Source organism: Abramis brama (genome assembly GCF_963993115.1).
Source record: "Abramis brama genome assembly, chromosome: 7".
NCBI lineage: Eukaryota > Metazoa > Chordata > Actinopteri > Cypriniformes > Leuciscidae > Abramis > Abramis brama.
In genome coordinates this window covers 17936022-17961392 of record NC_139969.1, presented here as the reverse complement: position 1 = coordinate 17961392, position 25371 = coordinate 17936022, and the positions used below count along the sequence as shown (strand labels likewise).

The 25371-nt window shown below is 37.9% G+C and overlaps 2 protein-coding genes across 2 annotated transcripts; both read right to left on the bottom strand.

Annotated features, from left to right (window-relative positions):
• Positions 1-35: 35 nt before the first annotated feature.
• tmub1 (transmembrane and ubiquitin-like domain containing 1) lies at positions 36-10043 on the bottom strand. The gene is made up of 3 exons (XM_084119986.1): positions 9945-10043; positions 5541-6109; positions 36-975 (listed from the first exon to the last, which is right to left on the bottom strand). The coding sequence occupies exons 2-3, from the start codon at positions 6062-6064 to the stop codon at positions 624-626; spliced, it is 876 nt and encodes a 291-aa protein (XP_083976112.1). The 5' UTR covers positions 6065-6109; positions 9945-10043; the 3' UTR covers positions 36-623.
• Positions 10044-10915: 872 nt separating this feature from the next.
• fastk (Fas-activated serine/threonine kinase) lies at positions 10916-23669 on the bottom strand. The gene is made up of 10 exons (XM_084119934.1): positions 23036-23669; positions 20719-21538; positions 17399-17872; positions 16409-16557; positions 16042-16258; positions 14932-15091; positions 14754-14845; positions 13199-13871; positions 12986-13100; positions 10916-12619 (listed from the first exon to the last, which is right to left on the bottom strand). The coding sequence occupies exons 2-10, from the start codon at positions 21494-21496 to the stop codon at positions 12533-12535; spliced, it is 2745 nt and encodes a 914-aa protein (XP_083976060.1). The 5' UTR covers positions 21497-21538; positions 23036-23669; the 3' UTR covers positions 10916-12532.
• Between the last annotated feature and the right edge of the window lie 1702 nt (positions 23670-25371).

The window sequence follows — 25371 nt, the reverse complement described above, 5'->3', positions numbered from 1 at the left end:
AGCGGTAAAGCATTTCAGAAATGACAAGTCACCAGTAAATAAAAGAATGATTTAATAGATTATATCTCCATTTCAAAAGCCTTATTATACACAAATTATTTGAATTGTTCCAACATACAAGAGCAGCTCTACTGACCTGCTTTACTACAGTTTGAGTCCGGCAGACAGCCAGACGAGCCTCTACTTGAAACTCGAACACCATCATTTCATACACCCTCTTACAAGCAAGCCCCAGTTTCACACTGGCAGCATGCATGTGAAAAGAAAAAAAAAAAAAAAGAAAAGAAAAGAAAAAGAGGACAGGCACAATAAACATCTCTAGTTTTCTTTAAAAATAAAATCAAATATATAGCATATTCCTATCTGTGACAAGCATAAACTTGGTGCAGATGAAAAATGGCAAAAGTGATGAACAAAAAATAAAACAAACAAAAACCACAATAACAAAAAAAGAGACGACCTCAGAGATGTTTCTCTGAAATCACAGCCTTCAGCAAAACTGAGAAGTCCAGAAATCCCAGAAGACATTGCCACTGGCACTGGTAAGTGAGCAAGTGCAAAGAATGAGTATCTGTATGTGCGCAAACACGTATATGTTGAATATAACTGGACAGAAACAGCCATCAACGGCGGTATACCCCAAACGCAACAAAACTAAAGAAGATGGTGATGCCCACGAGTGAGGCGGTGGCAGGTGCAGTGAAGAACTGCCGGTACTGGATCTGGAAGTACCAGAGCACAGACAGCATAAGCACGAACAGAGGCACCATGAGGCTCCCCACGTTGAGAGCCACATGCACCTGGTCAGCAGCCCGTGCGCCGGCAGGCATGGCCCGTGTGGCATGCTGCGAGATGTGGCAGTGCAGAACACTGTTGTCAGCCAGGTTGAGAGAGGCCAGCGTCTGGGCATCGTCCTGAAGGAGCTGGCCCTGGTAAATCAGACGTACCTGGTGCTCCTGTCCAGCAAAGTAAGTCCTGAAAATGCAATCAAACAGAAGTTTATATACACACAAATACAAACACCTATACATACTGGATACATGAATATTAATAATTACTATATAACCACACACAGAAACTGGTTTAAGCAGACCGCCTCACAATACTGTATGAAGGTGAAAAAAAATTGTCCGAAATATAGGCTACACCTAACAATAATCAATATAATCATAATTATACCATATAAGAGTGTAAATGAAAGGTAGACTGAGACCCTATTAACTTTTCTTTTCCCCCACCAGAGTTTTTGAAAAAAAGTTGCCAGCCAGCCCCACCATTTTTGATCATTTTCACAAAAAGTTTCATGGCCCCCAGAATATTTTTTTGTATAAATATCTGAACATGCAATATATCAAAAGAAAGAACAAACCCTCTGCTTTAAAAAAACAAAACAAAAAGACGTTTTATTCTAGCTTCATATATTCCTTTTTTATCAATACTTGAATGTAGGTATGTTTAAAAAATAAAATAAAAAGCATATTTTTGAGCAAAAAGCTGAGAAAATCACGTTGTTGTCAAAAACTACGTCTGGATCGGATTCAGAACGATGATCAAAACATAGATGGAGTAGAGGCTTCACAGTCCTAGAGCTCGTCCTGGGTCAACATTTCATTTGGTAAATTTAGGCAGTTTTGATTCGTATGCCGTTTAATATCGATGATCGCATTAATTACATATGCATCTGCTTACATATGCAATCACTTGTTTCTGCTTCTTCTTTGCCTCTGTTTTGCCTCTGGATAGCATCATGTCCAGAAGACGCTGTGCTCTAAAATGTGAAGGTAAAGCCAGTTTTTTTTTCACTGCCCAAGGACGAGCATGTGAAGAATCAGTGGTTAAAATTCATCTTTACCATGATATCACAGCAGTATAATCCTAAACTTTTGCTGTGTTCCCTTTATTTTACTGACGACTGCTTCTCAAATCTCGGAGTTCAATGCAGGATTCGCAAACCGCTCGCTCTTGAAAGTTGGTGTTCAAAATACTTAGTTTTGAGTTTTATATTGTGTAGGTCTCCTGCTAACTGGCTAACTCACATTATCACGGTCTTAAATACTTCTGCTAATCAGTTTGTGGGCCACTATTACCTATAACTGTCTATAAATGCAGACTGTCTGTCGTTCTCACTACTTTGAGGAAAGATTAAGCATGGAGCAAGATTTGTTTTACCACCGCTTATGTTACATCAGTCATTCACGCTAGAGCTCGGCTAATGTATACATTGCATACATGCACTGTTATTGATACAGTTTCCACGTGTTCACCGCAATATATTAGAAAAATACTCAGTAAATAAATTAGTACAAGTAAAATAATCGGTTTGTTGATGGACAAGCTCGCGGAAAGGTGGGATTTAGAGAGATTGATTCATCTGACGAGTCGTTTGAGAATCATTGAAAAATGTGGTGATGTGCAAATGTATATTATGAGGAAATTAAACAGTTTTTTTTACCTTTGATGCATGTAAACTTGTTGTAGGAGACTCCAAAACAACATTATGAAACTTTAATTTAATAGAATAGCATAATAGGGGCACTTTAAATAAAGTGAACAAAACAAATTTCAAGTACAGGTATACATTGTGAATGCATATAGAACCGTTGTTATTAAGGACCGGTGGCCGTTAAGTGAACTGCAGCCAACAAGTCATTGCTTGTGCTCGTACTTGAGGCTCGTGCCTTGATATACTTGCGTCATTTTTTTTGTTTGGTTCTTTGCTTAGAAGCAATAAGAAGTCGGAAATACCTTTGCAGCTATTTGCTGTTAGTAAACATCCAGACGCCATCCACGCTGCTAAGAGTGACGTTAAGATGAATATGTAAATAACAAAATAAACCCAACAGAAATGACAGCGGTGAGAAAACAGCAGTTAATAAAGCATCTGATCATAGCGTTGTAGATATGTTTGCACAAGCTCTGCATGTCACCGACATTGTCGACATAAAATGTAATTAAAATTACACACATGATACCGGTAGTTTGATTATAAAGTATAGGCCTATTTGAGACTATTGCCTATATAGATCTGGCTCTGTGACTACAGTTTGAATTAGGGCTGCACGTTTAATCGCAATTTACATGTAATCACACTTAAACCAATTTGGCTTATTGCGATTATGAAATCGCAAAAGCTGCGATTATATTTTATGTGCAGCTTGTCATTGATGTACGGCTCTGTAAACACTGAGTTTGACTCACTTATAATGTGCATTTGAAAAAGCAACACGTGTCAAACATCTTTCCAAACATGAGAAGCATTTATGAACCTCTTGTCCAACCAAAGACAACATTAATAACATGCTTTTAGGACAGTTGAGCATCCTTCTATGAGATGATGCCCATAGGGATTTCCTGGAATGATGACTTCGGCGGACCATATTTGGCGTGTCCGCATGAGAGCGCCCTCTGGCTTTCAGATGGAGCAGCATTTACTACCGATCAGCCGTGCTGCACTGACAAGCTGCGCATAAAATAATTGCAGCCTTTGCCAAATCGCGTGTAATCGGATTCATTGTGATTGATTCTGCAGTCCTAGTTTGAATTAATCCTTTTTCTTTGCATGACACATTTACATTCCAGTACAGAATAGCTCTTTCGGCATTATCCTTTCGTTTCATGTGTCACAGAGTGGAAGAGAAGCTCTCTGGAGCACGCATAAACATCACATCCTTTTCATTTTCCCGGCAGAAACGTCCCGAGTCCATCACATAAAAATTAGTCTACAGCCTTTCATAAACAACCTAGGAAGTCGGGGAAGGTCTCATTTTAAGCTGTTTACAGATTGGCAATAAAAATAGTGAGTAATCCATGAACATTTCCTATATATTATATAGCCCCTTTAAATAACAGGAGTTCTAAAAGCAGTTTATGTTGGATTGAGAATATAAGAGCTGTTATTTCATTGTGATTTTATTTTAGCTTTGATATAAAAGCAGAATGAGATGAGATGTAAAAGGTTTACCATATTAAAGTTCAAAACACAATGTCAAAAGTCGCAATATGATTTTTTGGTCAAATTGTTTAGCTCCAGACAAACAATTGACAAAGAACAATAATAACAAAAGGCCTCACAGCCTTCAGAACTCCTAAAAAAAAAAAAAGTTAAGAAAAAACTTTCAAGTTCACAACGTGCAAAAATGCAAGTACAAAAATGTATTTTTATGTGTCATCTAAAAATGCTGTGCTGATGCATTTAAACTATTTTAATGGAACATTCTTAGGTAGTTTGGAATAGTTTGGAATAACTGAAGAATTTAAAAACAAAAACAAAAAAACTGAATGAAATAGGCCTACTGTTTTAAATACTATCGTTTGCAGAGAATGTAGCTATTTCGTAAAGCTGCTCAGCAATGTTTAAATTCCATTTAAAACAGAAGAAAAACTCCACAACAAATGTAGAGGATTGTGCATCGATTTTCCTTGCAAACACACAAGCTGCCTTCCCAATGAATAACTTTTCAAAACTGAAACTCTCCAATCTGACCTCTAAAAAGGGTGCATTCACCTACTGCAAACATGATGTGAACTCCCACACACTCAATGCCTCATGTTTCCAGAAGAAGTTGAAGGACCGTTCTGCCTGATTTTAATAGAATGGTTACTGCTTGTAAGAATGGATAATTGTGTCTCATGAGGCTCAAGGAGGGTTCACTTTTCTGACTGAAAGAATGGTGCTACACACTGCATAGGAAAGAGAAGTGGTGTTGGAACAAAAGGTCTCTGGCCTGTTTTTGCTGAAATTTCCTTGGCAGAAACTTTCTTATTGATTGACAAAATGTATATGTTGCCTGATGACAATTAGCAGGTAGCCAAGGATACAATTCATATGCAAAAATCAAATAAACACCAAAAATGCTTTCTTAAGGCTACTATACATCTACCATCTTGTTAGAAATGTGAAAACAGAAGACAAACAGAAGCAGAAGCATTTAGTACTGAATTGAGGACACCTGTTAAAATCCAATTGAAGTTTTGAATTTGAATTGAGGTAGCCTACTGTACCAAACAGGACACAGAACAGCAGAAATTTAAAGAGATTGTCCACCCCAAATTTTAAATTCTGTCTTCACTTACTCACCCTCATGTTGTTCCAAACTTATATGACTTTCTTTTTTCTGTGGAAGCCAAAAGAAGATATTTTGAAGAATGTTAGTAGCTAAACAGTTTCATTGACTTTCACTGGACAAAAAATACAATGGAAGTTAATGGGTACTGAAACTGTTTGATTATCAACATTCTTCCAAGTTGTGTTCAGCAGAAAAAAGAAATGCATACAGGCTTGGAATGACAAGAGAGAGTAAATGATGATTTGTGGGTGGACTATCCCTTTAAGGACACAGAATTAAAAAAAAAAGAAAAAAATGAAAAAGAAATTTGCAGACAAGAAACCCTCGCCCCTGTTTTGTTTTTAAACCATTTTAACCCAAATAGGCTAATTGTTTCCATCTGCTGCAAACTGTATGTTGCCTTGAGTGTCTTATCTTAAATAGAACAAACATTTGATACCAAACTTATATTAGGTTGAGTATTCAGTTGCTTACCGTTTAATGTAACCAATCGTGTCTTGAAGATTCACTTGCGCTGTCCTCTCTGTATCATTCAAGAACTTCAACCTGAGCACCATGTTCCTTTGGGTGTCATTCAGTGCTTCTTCGGCCAAAGGCTGTGTGGCACTTGGGGTGCTGGCTGGAGGTTGAGTCGAGGGACCCGCTGATTCTCGATGTCTCAACCCATCCCTCTCAATCCCTGCTTCCTCCAGGAGGCCACCCTCACCTCCTTCAGCCCTACTATCATCCGAGGACTGTCCCACCGCTCCTGCTTCTGTCCCAGGCTCACTCTTATCATTCTCCCTGACACCGCTGGGCAACGAGTCCGTGTCACCCGAGGGGAGCGGGTCCTGGCTGTCAGTCTCTGTGGAGGGGGAGGTCCCTGGGCTGGGTGAGAGGAGGTGTTCAGGGGGTTCAACAGTGTGAGTGGAAGCCCAGGCCAGAACCAGGACGAGCACCAGGAACACCACTCCAAAGAGCAGGGTGACCTCGTCACCCACCCCCTCTATTAGAGCCATCCTGGTCTGCTGTGTCCTGGACTAAGGCAACTTCAGACTAGGCACCTACAGCACATGTTCACAATTACTGATCACATTCATGCAGTTCATTATTTCTATCAAATGGAAGGTCTGCATTATGCATCATTCAGGGTTCCCACAGTTTTCAGTAAATATCCTGACCTTTCCAGTCATTACTGGATAAGGCTTTTTTTAAATCAATATTTTTAATTACAGACTATAATCACAGAGATTGCACAGGCATATTTCCATTTATATGAATAGATTTACAATTATAGCTACTTATTACTGGACAAGCACTTTTTGAAGCAATTCTAGAACAATCGATGTTCACTATACAAATTTAAATAACTTCGAAAGATCTGCCTCATTTTTGTCTGTTTAATGCCATGACAGTTTCTCTGGCTATTTTCATGGTGAAAACTTTATTTACTTATTTAACCATTTTTCCTATAAATTCTAAAACTACATTTCGAATAACTTAATTAAAACACTTTTTAAGGGTACTAAGAGAATAAAGCAATTTTCTCAGAAGAGAAGAAATGCAATAAACTGTTTTCTGACTATTTCATGAAAACACGTTTAAAATTCACATATATTTGCATGTTTTTCATGACTGTGCGAACCCTGATCATATTATTAATACATGATACAAAGATTTTAACCTTTCTGTTGTCCCTAGGGGGGACACAAAAACAAATTTCCAGTTTTCTTTTAAAAATAACCCATTTAAAGAAAGTTCCACCTGTGGTCTATACAGGTCACAAGAATTATGGTGCTTTTCACTGCATGGTACAGCTCAGTACGGCATGGCTCGGCTCGCTTTGCTTTTCCACTGCGGGATACGATTCGGCTCGGCTCACTTTGCTTTACCACTGCAGTTTAGTACCGCTTCAAAGTGGGTGGGATTGTAGACTGCTTGTTAAAGTTGCTGAAAAACTTTTTCATTCCTGGTCGCAATATCCAGCTCTCGCTGGATCCGCTCCTCGGCTACCAACGAGAGGAACGTCTGCACCTCGACTACTGACCAGTCACCACAATTCAGCCATTTCTTTTTACTTTTCTTTAATTTATTATTATTTTTTTCAAGAAAGTCGTTTATAAAAATATTGTGAACAAATAATACCGCAGTGGCTGTTGCGACTATTTAAATCTAGCGGGTTTGGTGTCTCATGCTGCAAATCCAATGACGCTGTTAGTGACGATTCTCTCTGACCAATCAGTGATCTGTAGTGTTTTCACGTCACATTTTAGGATCGGTACGGTATGCTTGGAACCTCAACAGAGGTGGTACCATTTAAAGCAAGCCGAAGCGAGCCGTACCATGCAGTGGAAAAGTGCCACAAAGTGAGCCGAGCCATACCGTACCGTACCGTACCATGCAGTGGAAAAGCATCATTAGTCATGGCCTTTCAGCATTTAACAGCTTTAGATTTGACTTCATATTATTTTACATTTACTAAGATTTAGCCCTCACGTTCATATTGTCTGCTTAAAGTAAGCAATTTCTGAAAAACGCTGTTGAAAGTGGATTGGACAGAGCACCACAACACACTTGTAGCCAATCAGCAGTTGGGGGTGTATACACTCATGATGGGGGAGGAGAGAGAGCACAAGAGGGAGATTTGAAGAAAGACTGTAGAAAGAGAGATGGCTGAGAGACATTACAAAAGAGAAAAGTTCAAAGGAATATCACTGGAAAAAGAAGGGTTATGAGCTTTAGGACCCACAGTAATTAGCCTATAGAACAGCTTTCCAGCGCTGGAGAGACCCAAGCGGGAAGGCGTGAAAAAAGGGCGCTGAGGTTGCTTTGTTTCTGCTCCGTAAGTGAGTAACATTGGTTTTGTGGGTGTGCTGCTGGCGACTAAAAAACTCTTGCTTTTATATACTTGTGTGCTGTTCCTTGTCATTCGTTTGTCATCTTCGCTTTATTTTGCTTTGCTTCTGCTATGATGAGATATATCAACTCTTGCATTGCGTGTTTGTGGGGGCGGAACAATGAAGGGAGGGGTGTGTTTGTTTGGGTTGATTTCAAAGATCAACAGTGTTCAACAATGATTCTCAGAAATCGCTTACTGCACCTTTAGGTTACAGTGGTAACAAAGATTGATTTGTGAAATATGAATGTGGCCTTTAAGATGTACACCATTCAGTAACTAATAGCAGAATCATAGAGCCTGGAAGTTATTATAAAATATGAAATGCCAAAAATTATCGAAAAACCTTTAGCTGAAATTAAAACCTAAAAATGGTGTTTTTTTATACAAATTCTTACCCCATTAATATTCAATAAGTGTTTATTTTACCCATAAAACCAGAAGAAAAAAAAATCCCATCAAGGCTCAAGAGGAGTCTTTATATCACTGTACCCAAATCAAGGATTCATGAGTTTGGTAAAGATTGAGATCATCTTTAATTAAGGCAAGACAACAGGTAGCCTAAATAGGGTACACATTTTAACTAATAGATATCACCATATTTCCCAAATTGAAGTACAATTGTATTAGACGTTTTCTGAAAGGTTGTGTTTAAATAATCAAGTACGGCATTATCTACATTTCCAGAACAAAAAATCTGAACATTGGACAAAGCCAGATTCAAAATTATTCTTTCATTTTGTTGGCATACTGAAGTAAAGATTTCTGGCTCAGCGTATTAGGGGGAAAAACTAATTTTGAGAAAATGGCCTTTACAGATATGTAGTGTAATTGAAATCTAGAAACGCAAATAGATAAAGTGTACTAAAGTAAACACTTAAATGTGTATTTTGGCTGTTTTCTTTCCACTAATTTGAAAGAGGACATGTTATGGAAGCCCAAAATCTCAAAATTGACCAGTGCATGAAAATATGTTTTTTGTCTTGCGTTAAGATCATTAACTTAATCATTTTAACAAGATCATTTTAAGCTAATAAACTGGTCTATAAAGTGTACTATGTTTTCCCAGAGCATGACTGTGTAAGCAGTAATAATCTCGGTGTACAGTCCTTTAAACTGTTACAAGCATAAGCCGCAACCTTTGAACACAAAAGCAGTGATGTGGTCCCTTCAGTAAACCAGATATTTCCCCCCTCTTTAAGTTTCAGGCCATATTTCATGCCTCCTGATAACAGACAGCTCCTCTCATTATGCATGAAGTCAACTGCACAGCACCTTTATCAAAAGCAAAAAGGGTAAAATATTTTTCTCAGAATATATTTAAAACCTCTACGACTTCCTTTTACCGATAGAACAAAAGAGGAGAAAGTAGGCAGAATATCAGGGGCTGACCGCCTCAGTCTTTTCAATTTCATAGCATCTTTTTACATACAATGAACGTGAAGAGAGGCTGTCATTCTGCGAAAACATAAATAAAGCCATACAGCGAGACATGAGGGTGAGTAAATGATGACAGACTTTTCATTTTGGGGTGAACTATCGCTTTAAAAGCAATACCTTTTAAAAAAGGATATAATTAAATATATTTAAATAAACAGGTGTGATGACATGAACAGCAGGTGAATTTACGCGTCTAAATCATTAAACATAATGTAAAGGTACGAATAAGAACAGGAAATGTCAAAATGTCAACAGCCACGTAACCATTACCTACAGAAAAAGTTGAAGTTAACTATTTTTTTTTTTACAAAAACGTCCAAATCTCATCTTTTCTAAAGCCATGAGTTTAGGGGTCAAGAGCATCAGGTGTGTGTTTATTAGTGAAGCTCTGTCTGTGAACGTACAGGCAGGTGAGCGCTCGCGCACCGCTACAGCCACGAAACAAGCTCGAGAGCAGCTAACACGCGCTCAACACAGCTGTTACGCCTCAATTGAACGTGTCCTCGAAATTAGTAGAATTAAAACTTTGTAAACAACATATATGAGGCTACAAAATGACTTACCGTTGTCATATCACTTCGTATGATGGTCCATGATTCACACCGTTTAACGTATGCGCTTCCTGATTACTGGCAGGCTAGAACGATGCCACAAATACGACTTCCGGTTAAAAAAATCTCCCTTCAAAATAAAGGTTTATTGGTTTGACGCAAATCCTACAAGTAATAATAGTCCAAAACTAACCCTTTTAAACGATATTTTTTCACCCCAAAATGAAAATTCTGTCAAAATGTACTCAATGGCACTCAAATACAATGCAATGTCCATACGTACAATAGAACTCAGCACTTTACCTGTCAAGTGTGCTGCCTGTGCCAATATTGCTTCTGAGTTACATTCAAATGAACATGCACTGCTCCTTAGTTACCACGTGGTGCATGTATTTTGCAACTAGATAATCTGAAGATGTTGTCTTACTGTCTGTCCTTTCACACACAGATGCTTAGATGTGTCAGACAGTAAATGACAAACTCGAGCTGCCACTACCATCTGATCAGACTGTTAAACAGGCAGAATCCATTATGTTGAAGATGACTGCAGAATACCCTTTTAAGACAATCATTTCATAATTACATATTCAACTTTTGATGGGAACATTAATAGGACATATCAGCAGTGATAACTGAAAAGAAGCTGAAATAGTAATAAATACTGAAAAACTTCAGCTGAGTTCATAATTTATAATAATTCAATATTCTATAAAAAAAAAAAAATTCATATTTTATTTCATGGTGGCTTTAAGTTAAAGCAGTACAAATATTAAAAATAAAACAAGTAAATTTGACAAATAAGAAAAAAAGATACAAATTTTAAAAAGCACAAAACTATAAAAAAGCTCATTTAAAATGTTAATAAATACTATAATAGTATATAAACTATACTAAAATAACACTGCATATCAGTTCCAACTAGATATAAGCAGGGGATACTTAAAATGATTTCTTCCTTTTAAGAAAAATTCAAGACAAAGTTATCTGCTTTTTCATTTTTAATAATCTTTTTTTATATAGACATTTTAATATGTATATATAAACAGACATTTCGATCCGTTTCCCCACCTGCTACCTGACACACAGACATTCACTCACACAGTCCACTTACATTCACTTCCCATAATAAATTATCTTTCCCTCTAAATAAAGAGCAAAGCAAATGCACACAGATAAAGTGGTACATGGTTGACTCGCACAAAATACATTTTCCATATTAATAAGATCTGACTTTTAGATCTTTATACGTTTCATATTCATGTAGAGGCAAGCAAGGCCTTGATTTAACAAACCTTCATGGCTTTAGTTAAAACAAACTATGCAAAATTTATTTTGTACTTAGTAAAATAGATTATGATAATACTTAAATATTACACTTGATTGTTGCCTGTCACGGTGATAAAAAAAAAATTATGTGACAAATCCAACAAGATTCCATGGATTACATTCTTTTTAATGATTAAATTAACATACATTTTTTAATTGCTGCTAAATTTTACTTGTCTATTCATAAGACTTTCATTAAACGTTTTGTTTAGAATTTATCTGAAGATTATATTGAGGACAGATCCATACGCTAAAGGCACAATCTAAAAATGCAACATTCTCCACATAGGAGATGAAAACATTATTTAATAACTATCCTGCAGTCAACTTTGTGCATTGCTTTTCCCCTCACGTGATACCAAAGCATCATTTATTTTGAGAAAATAAAATATATAAACATGACCCATTCCTGCATATAATAATTCTTGTACATTCCAACATTTCTATTCTGTAACTCCAGTTCACATCATAAGACTTTCAATCAACATCTCCACTTATTTCTTGATATATATGTCCATATTTTTCCCCAAACCCTCAATTATTTTAGGTTTAAAACCAAAGAGCAGCAGTGGCTGTGGTGGCAGCATCTGAAATACAAATATCTGTGGCTCATCACCAGACCTCTGCACACTTGTGTCCGCATCCATAAAATATATTATGCTCCTCATACTTGCCCCAAAAGACAAAATTATTGCCTACTCCACTCCCAAGCCTGCACCTAAACACACCAAAATAACAGTGAGGACATGAAAGTGGATGTGGGAACACCATCAAAAACAAAAATAAAATGCTGGGGAACATATAATAAACCACCCGCTCCTCTCACCCCCGAATATATACCAAAAACACTCACTCTGGACAAAATATAAAACATTTCAGAAGTGTTGCTGAATATACTGTTCATTGAGAATGAAATGGTCCTTGATCACCCACCGAGGGAAGTACTGTATGCTTTATGACGATGAATAAGCTGTTTTCCAGGCACAGTTAGACTTACTACATTAACCTTTTTGATTTTTGCCCAGAGGAGACCTCTGAATAATTAAAGAATGACAATAACATCCACCCAGATTCCTTGTGTCAACTGATGTTTTGTCCTGAAAACAAGGACTGTTCACATCCTGTGTGTACAAACGCACATACGGACGCTCACATACACACACAGACACATACATACACCATAGTCTTTCTGAAAACAACAAAACCTCTTGAAAACGCAGAAGTCGCACATGCTCACTGAAGCACATGAACACACACTCGCTTTGTTTATGTCGTCATAAAAGAACCTCCAGGAGCTTTTTGTGTAGGTACTGCTTCACTTCCTCAATCCCATTCAGCTTCTCCAACTCCAGATAGGGCAACTACAATAAAATAAGACACAGAGAAATTCTGCATGCATTAGTTTTATTTAATTAATTCAATGCTTCCTTGCTGAATAAAACTATTCATTTCTTTTTTAGAATAACTGCAGTCTTCAAATGTATTTTAATGTACATGTGTTGACTTTTACTGCAAGTGTTGATTTTAGTATATTATTTTATTTTTATACAGGAAATTAGATAATTAGATTGATTACAGATTTTTTATATTCCCCATAACTATATATATATTTAAATTTAAATTAATTTCTACTGTTTTAAATAAACTAGACAGCATAACACAAAATGATCTCTTAAGCCTGTAAGAGTAATTAATAACAGAATAAATCTAAATTGTTCAGTGTTCACCTGTAATATAACGTAGCCCAGTAAGTGCAGGTGACGATCTCTCATGGCCCTGGATCCCACCAGCACGTCAGAATTATGGCAATAATGCCATTTATCATTTACAGACATAATAACCCTGCACATGAGGAAGGACAGAAAGAATGTGTTAACGATGTTGAGCAAGACATTTAAGCCCAGATCACACACAGTTTGAATGATTCAGGAAGGACTGACCTCTTCACCTGCTCTCCTGTGGTCCGGTCAGCTTCAGGGTTGTCAGTGTTGTGAAGCTGCAGTGGAGAACCGGCCACTACATCACTCTCGCCACCCTCTGGGTACGACACACTTTCGTAAAACGTAGTGATCTCACAGTCCGGCACCGGGTTCCCTCCTGTCGCAGCACCCCCCTCGTCCTCCAGGATTTTTCCAATAGAGAACTGGAACAGGGAGTCTTGCGGTGCAACCGTCCCTGGAACGGAGGGTCCTGTCTGGGTCAGGCAGTCTGAGGGGCTACTGAGGGTGGAGCTGTCCTGGCTCTCCAGAGAGTGTTCCTTGGCTAGAGTCGAGTAATAATCTGAAGAGGTGTAATATGGGTTGTAGTCCAGCGAGACAGATCCATTAGGGCCGACCCTCTGAGATCCTGCTGCTGCTGCTGATGGAGGACGCATGTGAGCGGAGAGGAAGGCAGACTCCTCTCCGGCTCGTTTGTCAGCCCCTTCCTCCAGTGACGGAGCAAAGGGAGAGAACTTATGGAAGTCGGTAGTGAGGGCCGCGACAGAGCCGGACCCATCTGGAGATTTAAGGTTCAATACTACACACGGGGTTGAACCTGCGGCTAATAATGCTGCTGGTGTGCCTGTTCTGATGGGGAGGACGCGGCCTGTGCTGTCGATCCACAGCAGGAAATCTGCCGTAAGAGAAAACTGCACATCAATTTCATATGAAAATGCACTCATAGAATTTGAGGTTTGTGGCACAAATTTACATTTATGCATTTAGCAGATGGTTTCATTCCAAGTGACAAAAGGGGCTTTTGCACTGGGTAGTTATAGGAACTGATCTAGGGCCATTTTCCTGGTTGCATTCGCACCGCCACTAGGACTCTGAAGTGATGTAAGCCGCTCTTGTTGTTGTGACTTTTATTTTGACGGCACTGAGAGCACACAGCACTCCCAATCTCCATCTTCATTAGTTTACAACAGTCCTGTCTGATACGTTATTAGATAAAACTGTTATACAAAGAAAGTAAACAGTACCTCTCAACAACACGTTTACCGTGTTGTTGATACCCAATGTCGCTAGCTGAGCAGAAATACATAATCATGTTTGATTTATTCCCCTCAAAGTCACGTTGGATTTTCTCCTTAGAGTAAAGGTTGAGAGGTCCATCTATCACAGTTTTTCATGTTCACAGAGTAAGTTTGTGGAGTAAATATATAGGCTATAAACTGTGTGTGACCGTTTACATAGATTTTTTTTAAATGGCAGGTGCTGGTGTTTGGTGCGTTCTGGCAATCAGCGTACACTTACATCACTGGTAGTTCCTATTGTGCTGGGTTAGACCCTACTCTGAAGTAGGAGCTAATTTAGTTCCTACAAAGGCATTTCTAGAACTAAAATGGTTCCCAATTCCTGCAGTGCGAACACGCCAAAAAGCGGATACTTGCGCCAATAGTTCTAGGAACTATGAAAAGGTTCCTTCTGTGCGAAAGCCACTAAAGAGGCAAAAGAGGAACTAAATAAATTCGTCAAAACCCAACAAATGTCTGGATTGCAAAAAGAAAATCACCCGTGTAATATCCTGGTGCGAGAACTTCATCTTGTTTGTAGCCGTGCTCGCCAACAAGCTGCCGGAGTGCCTCTGCAACCAGACCTTTATAACTGAAACACAAATACTCACTGTTACCTGGACAAATTTGTGCCACTTCTCTATTTCAGGATACTGGCAGACTTCTAAAGTCACTTACCTGTATTTGCGGTTCACCTCATCTGCAGTTAAAGCATGGTCAAACATGAGCACTTTGTGGGTGTCCTGAAGGCGAGGTCCAGTGTAGTCCCTGTATTCCAGCTCTACGGCTGCATCCAGTAGTGAAAGGTACCGACGTACGATCAGGGCGTACGGGCTGTCTACATGGAAAAAGAATTAAGCTCAAACTTTACGGCGAAGGGGAAAGAAATAACTGTCTTCTCCACTCGACAATCCAGCCAAAAACATGTCTGGGTGATATTTCACGAACCACAATAATAAAAAAAATCAACTGATATGAATCAAATAATAATAAATGCCTATTAATCAAAGAATCATGAAAAAAAAAAATAAAAAAAAATCAGGGTTTCCACAAAAAGCAGCACAACTGTTTTCACATAATAATAATAATAATAAGTGTTTCTTGAGCACACAATCAGCATATTAGAATGATTTCTGAAGGATCATGTGACACTGAAGACTGGAGTAATGATGCTGAAAATTCAGCTTTTCCATCACAGTAATAAATTACATTTTAAATTATATTAAAACAGAAAATAAGTTCTTTTAAACTTTTGAATAGTAGTGTATCAATTAAATTCAGTACAGCAAATACCGCCATGATGCATAAAAGCTTTACAAATTATCAATTAAATGACTTTTTTTTCCTTCCTTACTTTACGAAGACAAAAAATTATTTTAGAATGTTCTTTATTTTCATATGAAATTTAATTGCACAGAATTTTAATTTCTAGACTTTTAGTCTAGATTTCTAGACATTTCTTTATCCTTTGTGGAATTCATTTTTAATGTTTTTAAAGAAATAAATCCACCAGCAGAGGTCACCATTGATACATGTTCCCTATGATGTGTTTGCATGAGTGTTTCCTGCTCCAAAGCAATTTCAGTGTTTACTTATGGGTGGCTAGGATATTATAAATAAAACATTAAACATTAAAAAACAAACATGAAGCCATTAACCATCTGAGTACATAAGGACTGACTATTTTATCTTCTCAAGAGAGAAGTGCTGGTCTTCTTAGCACTCAACAAACATGCCAGTTAGCGTGCTTTCAAAACACGCATTCAGTAATGACAAACTCCAACTCACTGGTGACATTGCTTATGAACGATGGAGAAAAGACACGGTGAAGAACAAGCCCAGGAAAATGTCCCAGCTGGAACAAGGACATGAGGATGTTTACAGTTGCCAGTGGAGAGCTCAGAGCCTTTAGTTCAAGCACCATCTCCAGCTTGGAAAAAAACTGAGCCTCATTAGCTGGCCGATAACTCATACGACTGAATGGGAAAACAAGCTTCTGGATCACCTAGACATTGAAAGAGGAAATCTTAAATACAATAGTTTCAACACAGAATGGTTACATAACACAGAAAAGGAAGCCAGTTATTAGTTTATTTTATTATTTATTAAATACATAAACAACCCTTTAGTACTGAAACCAGTCAATTTGCCTAACCTTGCTGTCCAGGTATTCACCCTTCTTGACCAAGAAGTCAGCGATAGTGTCTAGCAAGCGTGTTTCTCTGAGACGATGGCGAGCGATGTACTTGGCAATGAGGGCCATGGTGTAAGGCGTGATGCTATCAACCTTTTTAGGCAACTCCTCTAAAAAGACAAAAAAAGGATTTAACGTTAGCCTCATTCAGTTCTTGGCAACAATACATTTTTAGCATAATTTTAGCAAACATTTTATCCTTATAAATATCAATCGGTCAATGTTTGGCCCCTGCTGGAAGATCACCATTAGATTTCACCTTGGACACAATTACAAATTTTAAGTAATAAAAGATTATTAACAGAAATTTCAGAATTATTACAGAAAATGTTGTTTAACACGACAGTGTATCTTTTGGCTTCTAAAAGCATTTTATGATGGATTTTTTAAATACTTCACTTTTCACACATCACACACCTATTATGCTTTAAAAAAATGCTCATGTAATATATGAAATACATAGAAAACATTCCAGAAATATGCTGAAAAATATACTGATGTAATACATGAAATATCTAAATATATTATATGAAAATATGCTTTATACAAATATATATATTATATGAAAATATGCTTTATACACACACACGTGCATGCATATATACATATATGACGGACGGACAGACAGATAGATAGATAACACAACAACCACACTGTATTTCACTGTATTTCTTTAAAGAAATTAATACTTTTATTCAGGAAGAACGCATAAATTCAGCCTTGCCATTTTAGGAATAAATTCAATTTTATAACAGTTTTTCAACATTCTATAACCGCTTTTTGACAGTTATTTTGAATTGTAATAATATTTCACAATATTACTGTTTTTACTGTATTTTTTGATCAAATAAAAGCATGGTTGGCGAGTTAAGAAACTCTTTCAAAAACCGCCCCTGACCTTTTGAAAGGCTCAGAGAGAATTACTTAAGTGAAGTAAGTATATTAACTCACCTGCAAGACTGCTCACAAACTTCTCCTGCCTGTTCTGGTAGAAGAGGTGAGAGCTGAAGATAAGCTCGAGGCTCTTGTTGCTAGCCTCCCTGGCACATGCTGACAGCATCTCATCCAGCAGAGCCATCTCATGGTCCCTGACGCTGCTAACGCTGGCCAGCGTGTGCTTCACCAGCCGCAGGATCTTCCGGTTCACCACCAGCAGCTCCGGGGAGGCTCCGTCCGCCGCCCGCAGCGCTCTCCATTTAGTGCGGTAGTAGGAGAGCAGGAGGAAGAGCGTCTGGGGGTGGCGTTCCCGCTCGATGTTCTTCTCTAGCCCGGCGAGACACGACTCGATCAACGGATGCTGGCTGGACGGATGCAGCTTCATGCTGCTGCTGAAAACCATGGAGATGTCCTTTTGGTTGAACTGGGACAGACGCGCCTGGGACTCTTCCTCCAGCACCTGCACAATCTGAGAGTCACTGGGCAGCCCTAAATGAGATGGAGAGCACATACGATTAAAAGTTCAAGTTCTAGAAACTATAGATATACAAAATATAGATAGTAACTTGGTGGCTGAATGACACATCAAGCAGTGACAGGAGCGTCAGATGCTGTATTTCACCTAAAACTAATTTGAACAACATTTTTCTACTTTTATAACAATTTTCTAAGCACATTTGCTTAAATAACAGGGTACACTTTAGCTGGCACGGGAAACTGAGATGGAACTGAGCACTTTTTTCCCTTTTAATAAATATTCCTAAAGATTTTTTGGTTACACTTTATTTTAAGGTGTCATTGTTACAGTGTAATTATATATTTAAGTACTGAGTAATATTAAGCAACTACATGTACTTACTATAGGATTATGGTAGGATTAGGATTTGGTTGAAGGTTAATTGCATGTAATTATCCATCATTTACTGTTATTACTATGGTTAGTACATGTAACATGTAACAAAGACACTGTAAAATAAAGCGTTACCGATTTTTTTTTTTCTTTAAATAAATATTTATTATTGCTTTTTCAAATATTTTATAATTTATTTAAATAATTTAAATTAAATATTTTCCAGCTGACATAAACATTTTTTAAATGAAACACAGAAAAGTTTATACAGCAATGGATCAATCAACCTTAAAAATTTGATGGTGGAATGTGCGGGGCATGCATAATCACATTAAGAGGGAAAAAAGTGATTTCCTTTTTGAAGAATGAAAAGGTTGATAAAGCTCTGCTTCGAGATGAAGCTCCAGAGAGACTGTGTTGTGCCATGTATTTTCTGCATCTTTTACTTCAAATTATAGGGGAGTGTATTCTAATTTTGTAAAAAATTTACGCTGAATACTTGTATAAAGGACCACATAAAATAGCTTTGTATGCAGACGACATCCTTTTGTTTGTTACTCAACCGGAGAAGTCTATTCCAGTGATTATGGAAATTATTGAACAGTTTAGTAGTATATTTTTCAAGTTTCAGGATATAAAATTACAGCAAATGCATAGGACTATGCATGAGGATTCGGATAGATGCACTCTCCTGCTATTGTCAATGTTAAGAAGGATTGCTTTGATAAAGATGATAGTCTTGCCTTGTTTCTTGTACTTATTTCACCTGATCCCAATTCTTCTAAATTGCACTATAAATAAACGCATTAATGGCTGGTTCAGCTCTTTTATTGGGAACCGAAAAAAAAAAAAAGACTGAAACCGACTAAGATGCAACTTCCCAGAAATAAAGGATGTCTTGTGATTCCGGATATCACAGTTTCGGTATATTTTTGAATGGGTGAAGATGATCCAAGTTTGGTTGGACATTGAATCCCTCAACTAAGGCAATGGTTTACCATTTTAGACGTTTAAACTGAAGTTAATCAGGAGTTGGGAAGGAAAAGCCAAAACTCTGTCGCCTATTACTCCAATACAGGGACATTTTGATTTTCAGCCTGGAATAATGGATAATGGTTTCACGTTGTAGAGAGATGTTGGTATAACCACTATAAAGGATCTGTTTGATAAAAAGAGGTGTTGTTATCATTCAAACACTTGGAAATGCATACATATTAAAGCCTATTGGGTACAGATTTGTAAGAGATTAACCGCCAGTTTCACAGACAATGCTTAAGCCTAGGCCCAGCCTAAATGCATATTTGAGCTGTTTTAACTGAAAGTATCCTGCACTGACATATCTTAAAATATATCAGTGCCATTGTTTTGTCTCAAGATGCACACCAGTAATGTGTAAGAGCATTTTTCTTAAATGGACCTCTGATAAACCGCCAACAGTGTCGGCGACGGCGTGGCATAAAGTAATGTGATATTTGATTTTCTGTCACTGTAAAATATTACTTACTGGTCAAAAGGGAAAATGGATACATTTTATTAGACATGGACCCCTTTTTTTAAGTATATAGGTCCCAGGATTTCACATATCTTTTTGCACAACCTTGGCAGGTCAACATGAACCTATTTTTTGTTGTTGTTTGTTGATGATGCATGTATCTATGGTTTATGTTGGAATGTATTGTGATCTGTGGTCACTGTTCTTTTGTTTTGTTATGTTAAACAATAAAAAAAACTAAAAAAAATTGTAAATAATGTACTATTCTCTGCCATAATTTTACTCTTTGTAGGTTCCGCGCCTCTCTTGCGCTCCTCAAATCAAACGGGTGCGCGCATATGGGCAGATCTTGTAGCAACAGGGGTGGTAGCCATGGTTGCGAGAGAGAGTGACAGTCGCCCAAACCAATCAATTGTTTCGTCCCGGATGGAAATAATGAGCTGTGTTTATTGCAGATTAAAAGGTCTACAGTCAATCGATTTTTATATTCTCTTTTTCAGAGCACTTACATTTTTATTATGTATTGGTATGTAAAGACAGTTTAAACAAATATGAAAAAAAGTTTTTTTTATAAAAATCCTACCTACCCTACCTTTAATTTAATTTGTTAAAAATATTTTTCAATTGAAAAATATATATTTTTGCACTGAGCATAGCCGCTTTTTAACTAAAACTTTATATTTATTATAGAAAGCTCCATGATTTGTCATGAAAACTGATAAAATTGTAGAAAGTCAATGATATTTCAAGCCCTGTAAATCACCTTCATTTAAAATATCCCTGATATTTCAGGGACAAAATCAGAACTCTGCTAGAGTTGGAAGATTGGAAGAAAGGAAATCTGACCTTTTAAGGATTGAGGTCACATGGACAATGTCAAAAATGTGCGTTTTTAATTAATAATCTAATAATAGAGCCAAAAAAAATATATGCTTAAAGTCCCGTTGATGTAATCTGATTACATTGTCATTGAACTGAAAGTGAAGGACTCACCAAGAGCAGCTACAGCATAAAGGCAGTTAACAATGCTGAAGTTGTCGAACTTGGAGCAGTCACTGACAATGGCATCACAGAGAGTCTGAAAGTCCTGATTATCCAGAATGTGTCGTATAGCGTTCTCCCCTGAACCTCCAACAGAGGTCGCTGGCAAGGCTCCTTCGCCCGCTCCTCCACCACCGCCGCCGCCACCCGCCTGACCTCCAGCCTGCTGCAGTACCAGGAGCTGACCGATCTTCTGTAGGGCAATGGGGTAATGATTGTGCGAGATCTTGCCTGGATTCTGCGTGACCCAGCGGAGGACTTCATCCACGGTGCGCGAGCGATCGATCAGTCGCTTCATGGTGAAGAAGGTGTCGTAGCTCATCTTCTCATGGATGAAGTTCCAGGTCTTCTTCTTGCCGTGGTGCAAATGTGCATGAGGCTGATAGTGCGGAGGGGGGAGGGGGGCGACTTGAGGGTGCGTGTGGTAGTGCTGGTGGGTCTGGTAATGGGGCCGGTGGGCATCTAGACGGGCTTGATAAACGGGTGGGTAGCTCTGAGGATGATGGACATGAGGGTGATGTGGAGGGAGTGGATGATGGTGGTTCTCCAGCATGGGCGGCCCTCCTCCCATCAGGCTGATGCGCCGACCTGGCTTGCCCCCACCACCGCTGTACATGCGTGTGGTGTACATACTAGTAAGTGCACCTAGACTCAGTAGTCGAGAAGGCTGATGGGGCGAGGAGAATCTCCTGCAGGTTAAAAGGCCAAAGCGAACAGGCAGCCCCAGCATGGTATATTGGGTGGTCCAAATGTGAAGTTCAAGAGAACACTCCTGCAAACAGAAAGCACATCCTTTATTAAGTACATTTCATAGTCCAAATGATTTTTTCAATCTGTATACAGCAGATTTTAGTGCTGAACCACAGTAAAATGCAAAATTATGGTTCAGCACTTATGCTAACTCATCTCCACACCAATGAAGCAGGCAGGAGCAGCTCCAGAAATAGAAGGTAACTTGAGAATTGTCAGACTGATGTTCCCTTTCCTTCAGGGGCTGAGAGGAGGAGAGGATATCCCATCCTCACATCTGAATCAGACCTCATTTATTAATTAAGATATACGTTTATGAACTTTCATTACACAACAATACAATTATTGAGGTTAATTAATGAGGTTGATCCAGATACAAAACTTTAAAAACAGATAAAATGTGCATCTAGACTTGGATGTATACCAAAGCTTGGGGTCAGTAAGGTTATTTAAAAAAATAAATTAATACTTTCATTCAGCAAGGATGCATTCAATTTATAGTAAAGGTAGTAAAGACATTTATAATGTTACAAAAAAATTATATCTCAAGTAAAAACTGTTATATGGAACTTTAGTTAAGATTAATCAATTTAGATTAGTCTTTAGATTAATAAGAAGAAGAAACGTTACTTGAGCAGCAAATCAGCATATTAAAATGATTTCTGAAGGATCAAATGACACCGAAGACTGGAGTACAAAATACATTAATATAGAAAACAGTTATTTTAAATTGTAACAATATGCAGCCTTGGTGAGCATAAGAGACTTTCAACATCATCATCTAAAAAAGCCTTGTCAACCCCAAACCTTTCAAGAGTTTTAACGGTTGTGTAATCACATATTCAAATATACTAAAGCACTGAAAAATGCATATCAGACAAGCACTAAATGCAAAAATTGGATGAGTTCAACTGCTGTAAACAGAGATTGACATTAAATGCCTCTGCTGTCATTGCCTCATGTTGGTGTTCAATGGTTGGACTAGTCACTATGATATGCCATTTCCACAGCATTTGTCTCCTTTAAAGAGAATTGGAAAATAAACATATGAACCACTTTAATTATGCTTTTTTAAATCGAAATAATGTATCATGGTTCACAAAATAAATACAACAACATAATTGTTTTCAACATTAATAATAGGAAGAAATGTTTTTTGAGCACCATATTAGAATGATTTATAAAGGATCATTTGACACTGAAGACTAGAATAATGGTTACAGACTTGCAATATAGTTATATGATCTACTTTAATTATGCTTTTTTTGGAGCTTGACAGCTCTCATTCGCCATCTTCTGTGACACAGAAGATAAAAAAGGCACTCTGGTTTGGAACAACATGACGATGAGTAAATAATGACAAGATGTTTGACCTAAACTTCTAGCATTCCCTTTGTCGCTTGTTAATAGTTTCTTGTCAGAAAGGCTTGATTTGTCTTGAAAACACACCACTATAAAACAGATTAAACGTTACAATTCCTGCCATATGACCTCGCGTGATGGTTAAAAGCAGGCTTACATGTTTATCTCAGAGGATGGCGCGTGGATGGATGTGAAGGGTCAGGAGGATGAATTTGCCCGCAGGACAGGAGTCGGTGGCATTGGCAAGATTATTGCCGATTCGACGGTTGACTGTGTTGCACAGCGGTGTGGATTCAAAAACTGATCTTTAATAAACGTTTTAAGGGGACTGACATGTTGTAAAAGCTGGATTTATGGAGCATGAGGCCCCGGAAGAAGAGCAGAGCTGAGCGCTGCTAACGAGCCGCTACACCGATGATTTCACAGTATCTGCGTGTTGAAGCTGCGGTTGTTTTGCTCCGTGTCGCGAAACGCTGAGAGTTGTACTAAAATATGGCTAAAAATACAGTGCATGAATCTGGTACGATCCGGTAGGACATGGCTTGATCAACATGCACGGCTCCTTCCCCAGCAGCTAAAGTCAGTGATTATCAGTGTAGGTGAAGGTAAAGCTGCCTGATCGGAACTATTTCTCTGTATGATCTCGATACAGACTCATAATCTCATGTCGCCGCGGCGGACTCGTCTGTCAGGGCCTGGTAACCTCGGGGTGCCCAGTCTTCCGCTACACTCCCCTTGCACTCCGCCAGTGGTCGTCCGCCGCCCCGGTGTTCGCCATGTTACAGGAAGTCAACAGAGACAGTCCGGAAACACGTGTTTGTCAGACGGACAGTTTTTTCTTCCATAATATTAGTTTTTTCTGCGTCATATCATAATTTGTTTTATCATCCAATTAAAGTCTCGATAGGCTTTTCTACCTTTCTTTCTTTTTTGTTTCTATCTATCTATCTATCTATCTATCTATCTATCTATCTATCTATCTATCTATCTATCTATCTATCTATCTATCTATCTATCTATCTATCCATCTATCTATCTATCTATCTATCTAAGGACTTTTTAATTAATCATACCAACATTAATTTTTCTTTAGGGATCATCATATGCTTTTGAAAACTAAATGTCCCCAGCACTTGGGCCAAAGTTAGTGTGTCTGAAAGTGTTATATTAGTCAAGTTTCTTTTTATAGAGCACAAGTTTAACACAAAGTTGATCCAAAGTGCTTTACAATAAAAATAAATCTGAATTTAAGAGAGAAAAGAAAAAAAGAGACAGAAATGGAGATAAAAATCAAGTATCAAAATCAATCAAAATGTATATACAATACATACACGCATAACGTAGAACACCAGCTATTCAAAATACATACACAGCATCATTTGAACGCTAGAGAGTAAAATAAGTCTTTAAACTGGTTTTAAAAGCATCCAGTGATGGAGAGGTCTTGATGTTCAAAGGTAGACTGTTCCAAGGCTTTGGGGAGACTACAGAGAAAGCTCGATCACCTTTTGATTTACGAACAAGTGACAGTTCTGTTCACAAGATCTCAGTGATCTAGAGGCTGTGTTTGGCCTAATAAGATCACAAATATAATCCGGGGCCGAATTGTGCAGTGCCTTGTATGCAAAAAGAGGAATCTTAAAGTCGACTCTAAATTTTATAGGTGACTAATGCAATGAGACAAGGACAGGGGAGATATCGCTTTTCTTAGTTCCTGTTAACAATCTGGCTGCTTTTGAACCACCTGTAACCGAGCCAGTATAGATTGAGGTAGGCCAATGTACAGAGAGTTACAGTAATCCAGTCGAGAGGAAATTAGTGCATGAATCACAATTTCAAGGTCTTTACTAGAAAGAAAGTGTTTCACTTTTGCTACAGATCTGAGTTGAAAGAAGCTATTCTTTACAACTGCATTTACATGCTTGTCAAATTGGAGAAGAGGATCAAAATAGACTCCTAGATTTTTTGCATGACTGTGTATAACAAAAGGGGAAACGAAACTAGACAGCTGAAGTATCAATGCTATCTGCAAATGCAAATCTATCTATCTATCTATCTATCTATCTATCTATCTATCTATCTATCTATCTATCTATCTATCTATCCATCCATCCATCCATCCATCCATCCATCCATCCATCCATCCATCCATCCATCCATCCATCCATCTATCTATCTATGAACCTTTTGTCAGATATGACATTATTCACTGGTATTATTTTTATCTCTTAATATTTCACTATTTCAAACTTTATAAGAATTATTTTGACGACCAGTGGACTTGAATCGTTCTTGTTACTTGTGTAAAAGGGTTATAAGTGGTTAAATTATATTATAAATGGTTACTTATAGTTATTTACAGTTTTTCTCAACTGCTTTTGCCCCTTTTTTGCTGGAACATCAGAACTCTATTGCAAAATGTAGTTACTCACCCAAAACATTTAATTCATGCTTCAAAACCTAGTTTTTGTGTCAGTAAATTGGCCAGTGCCA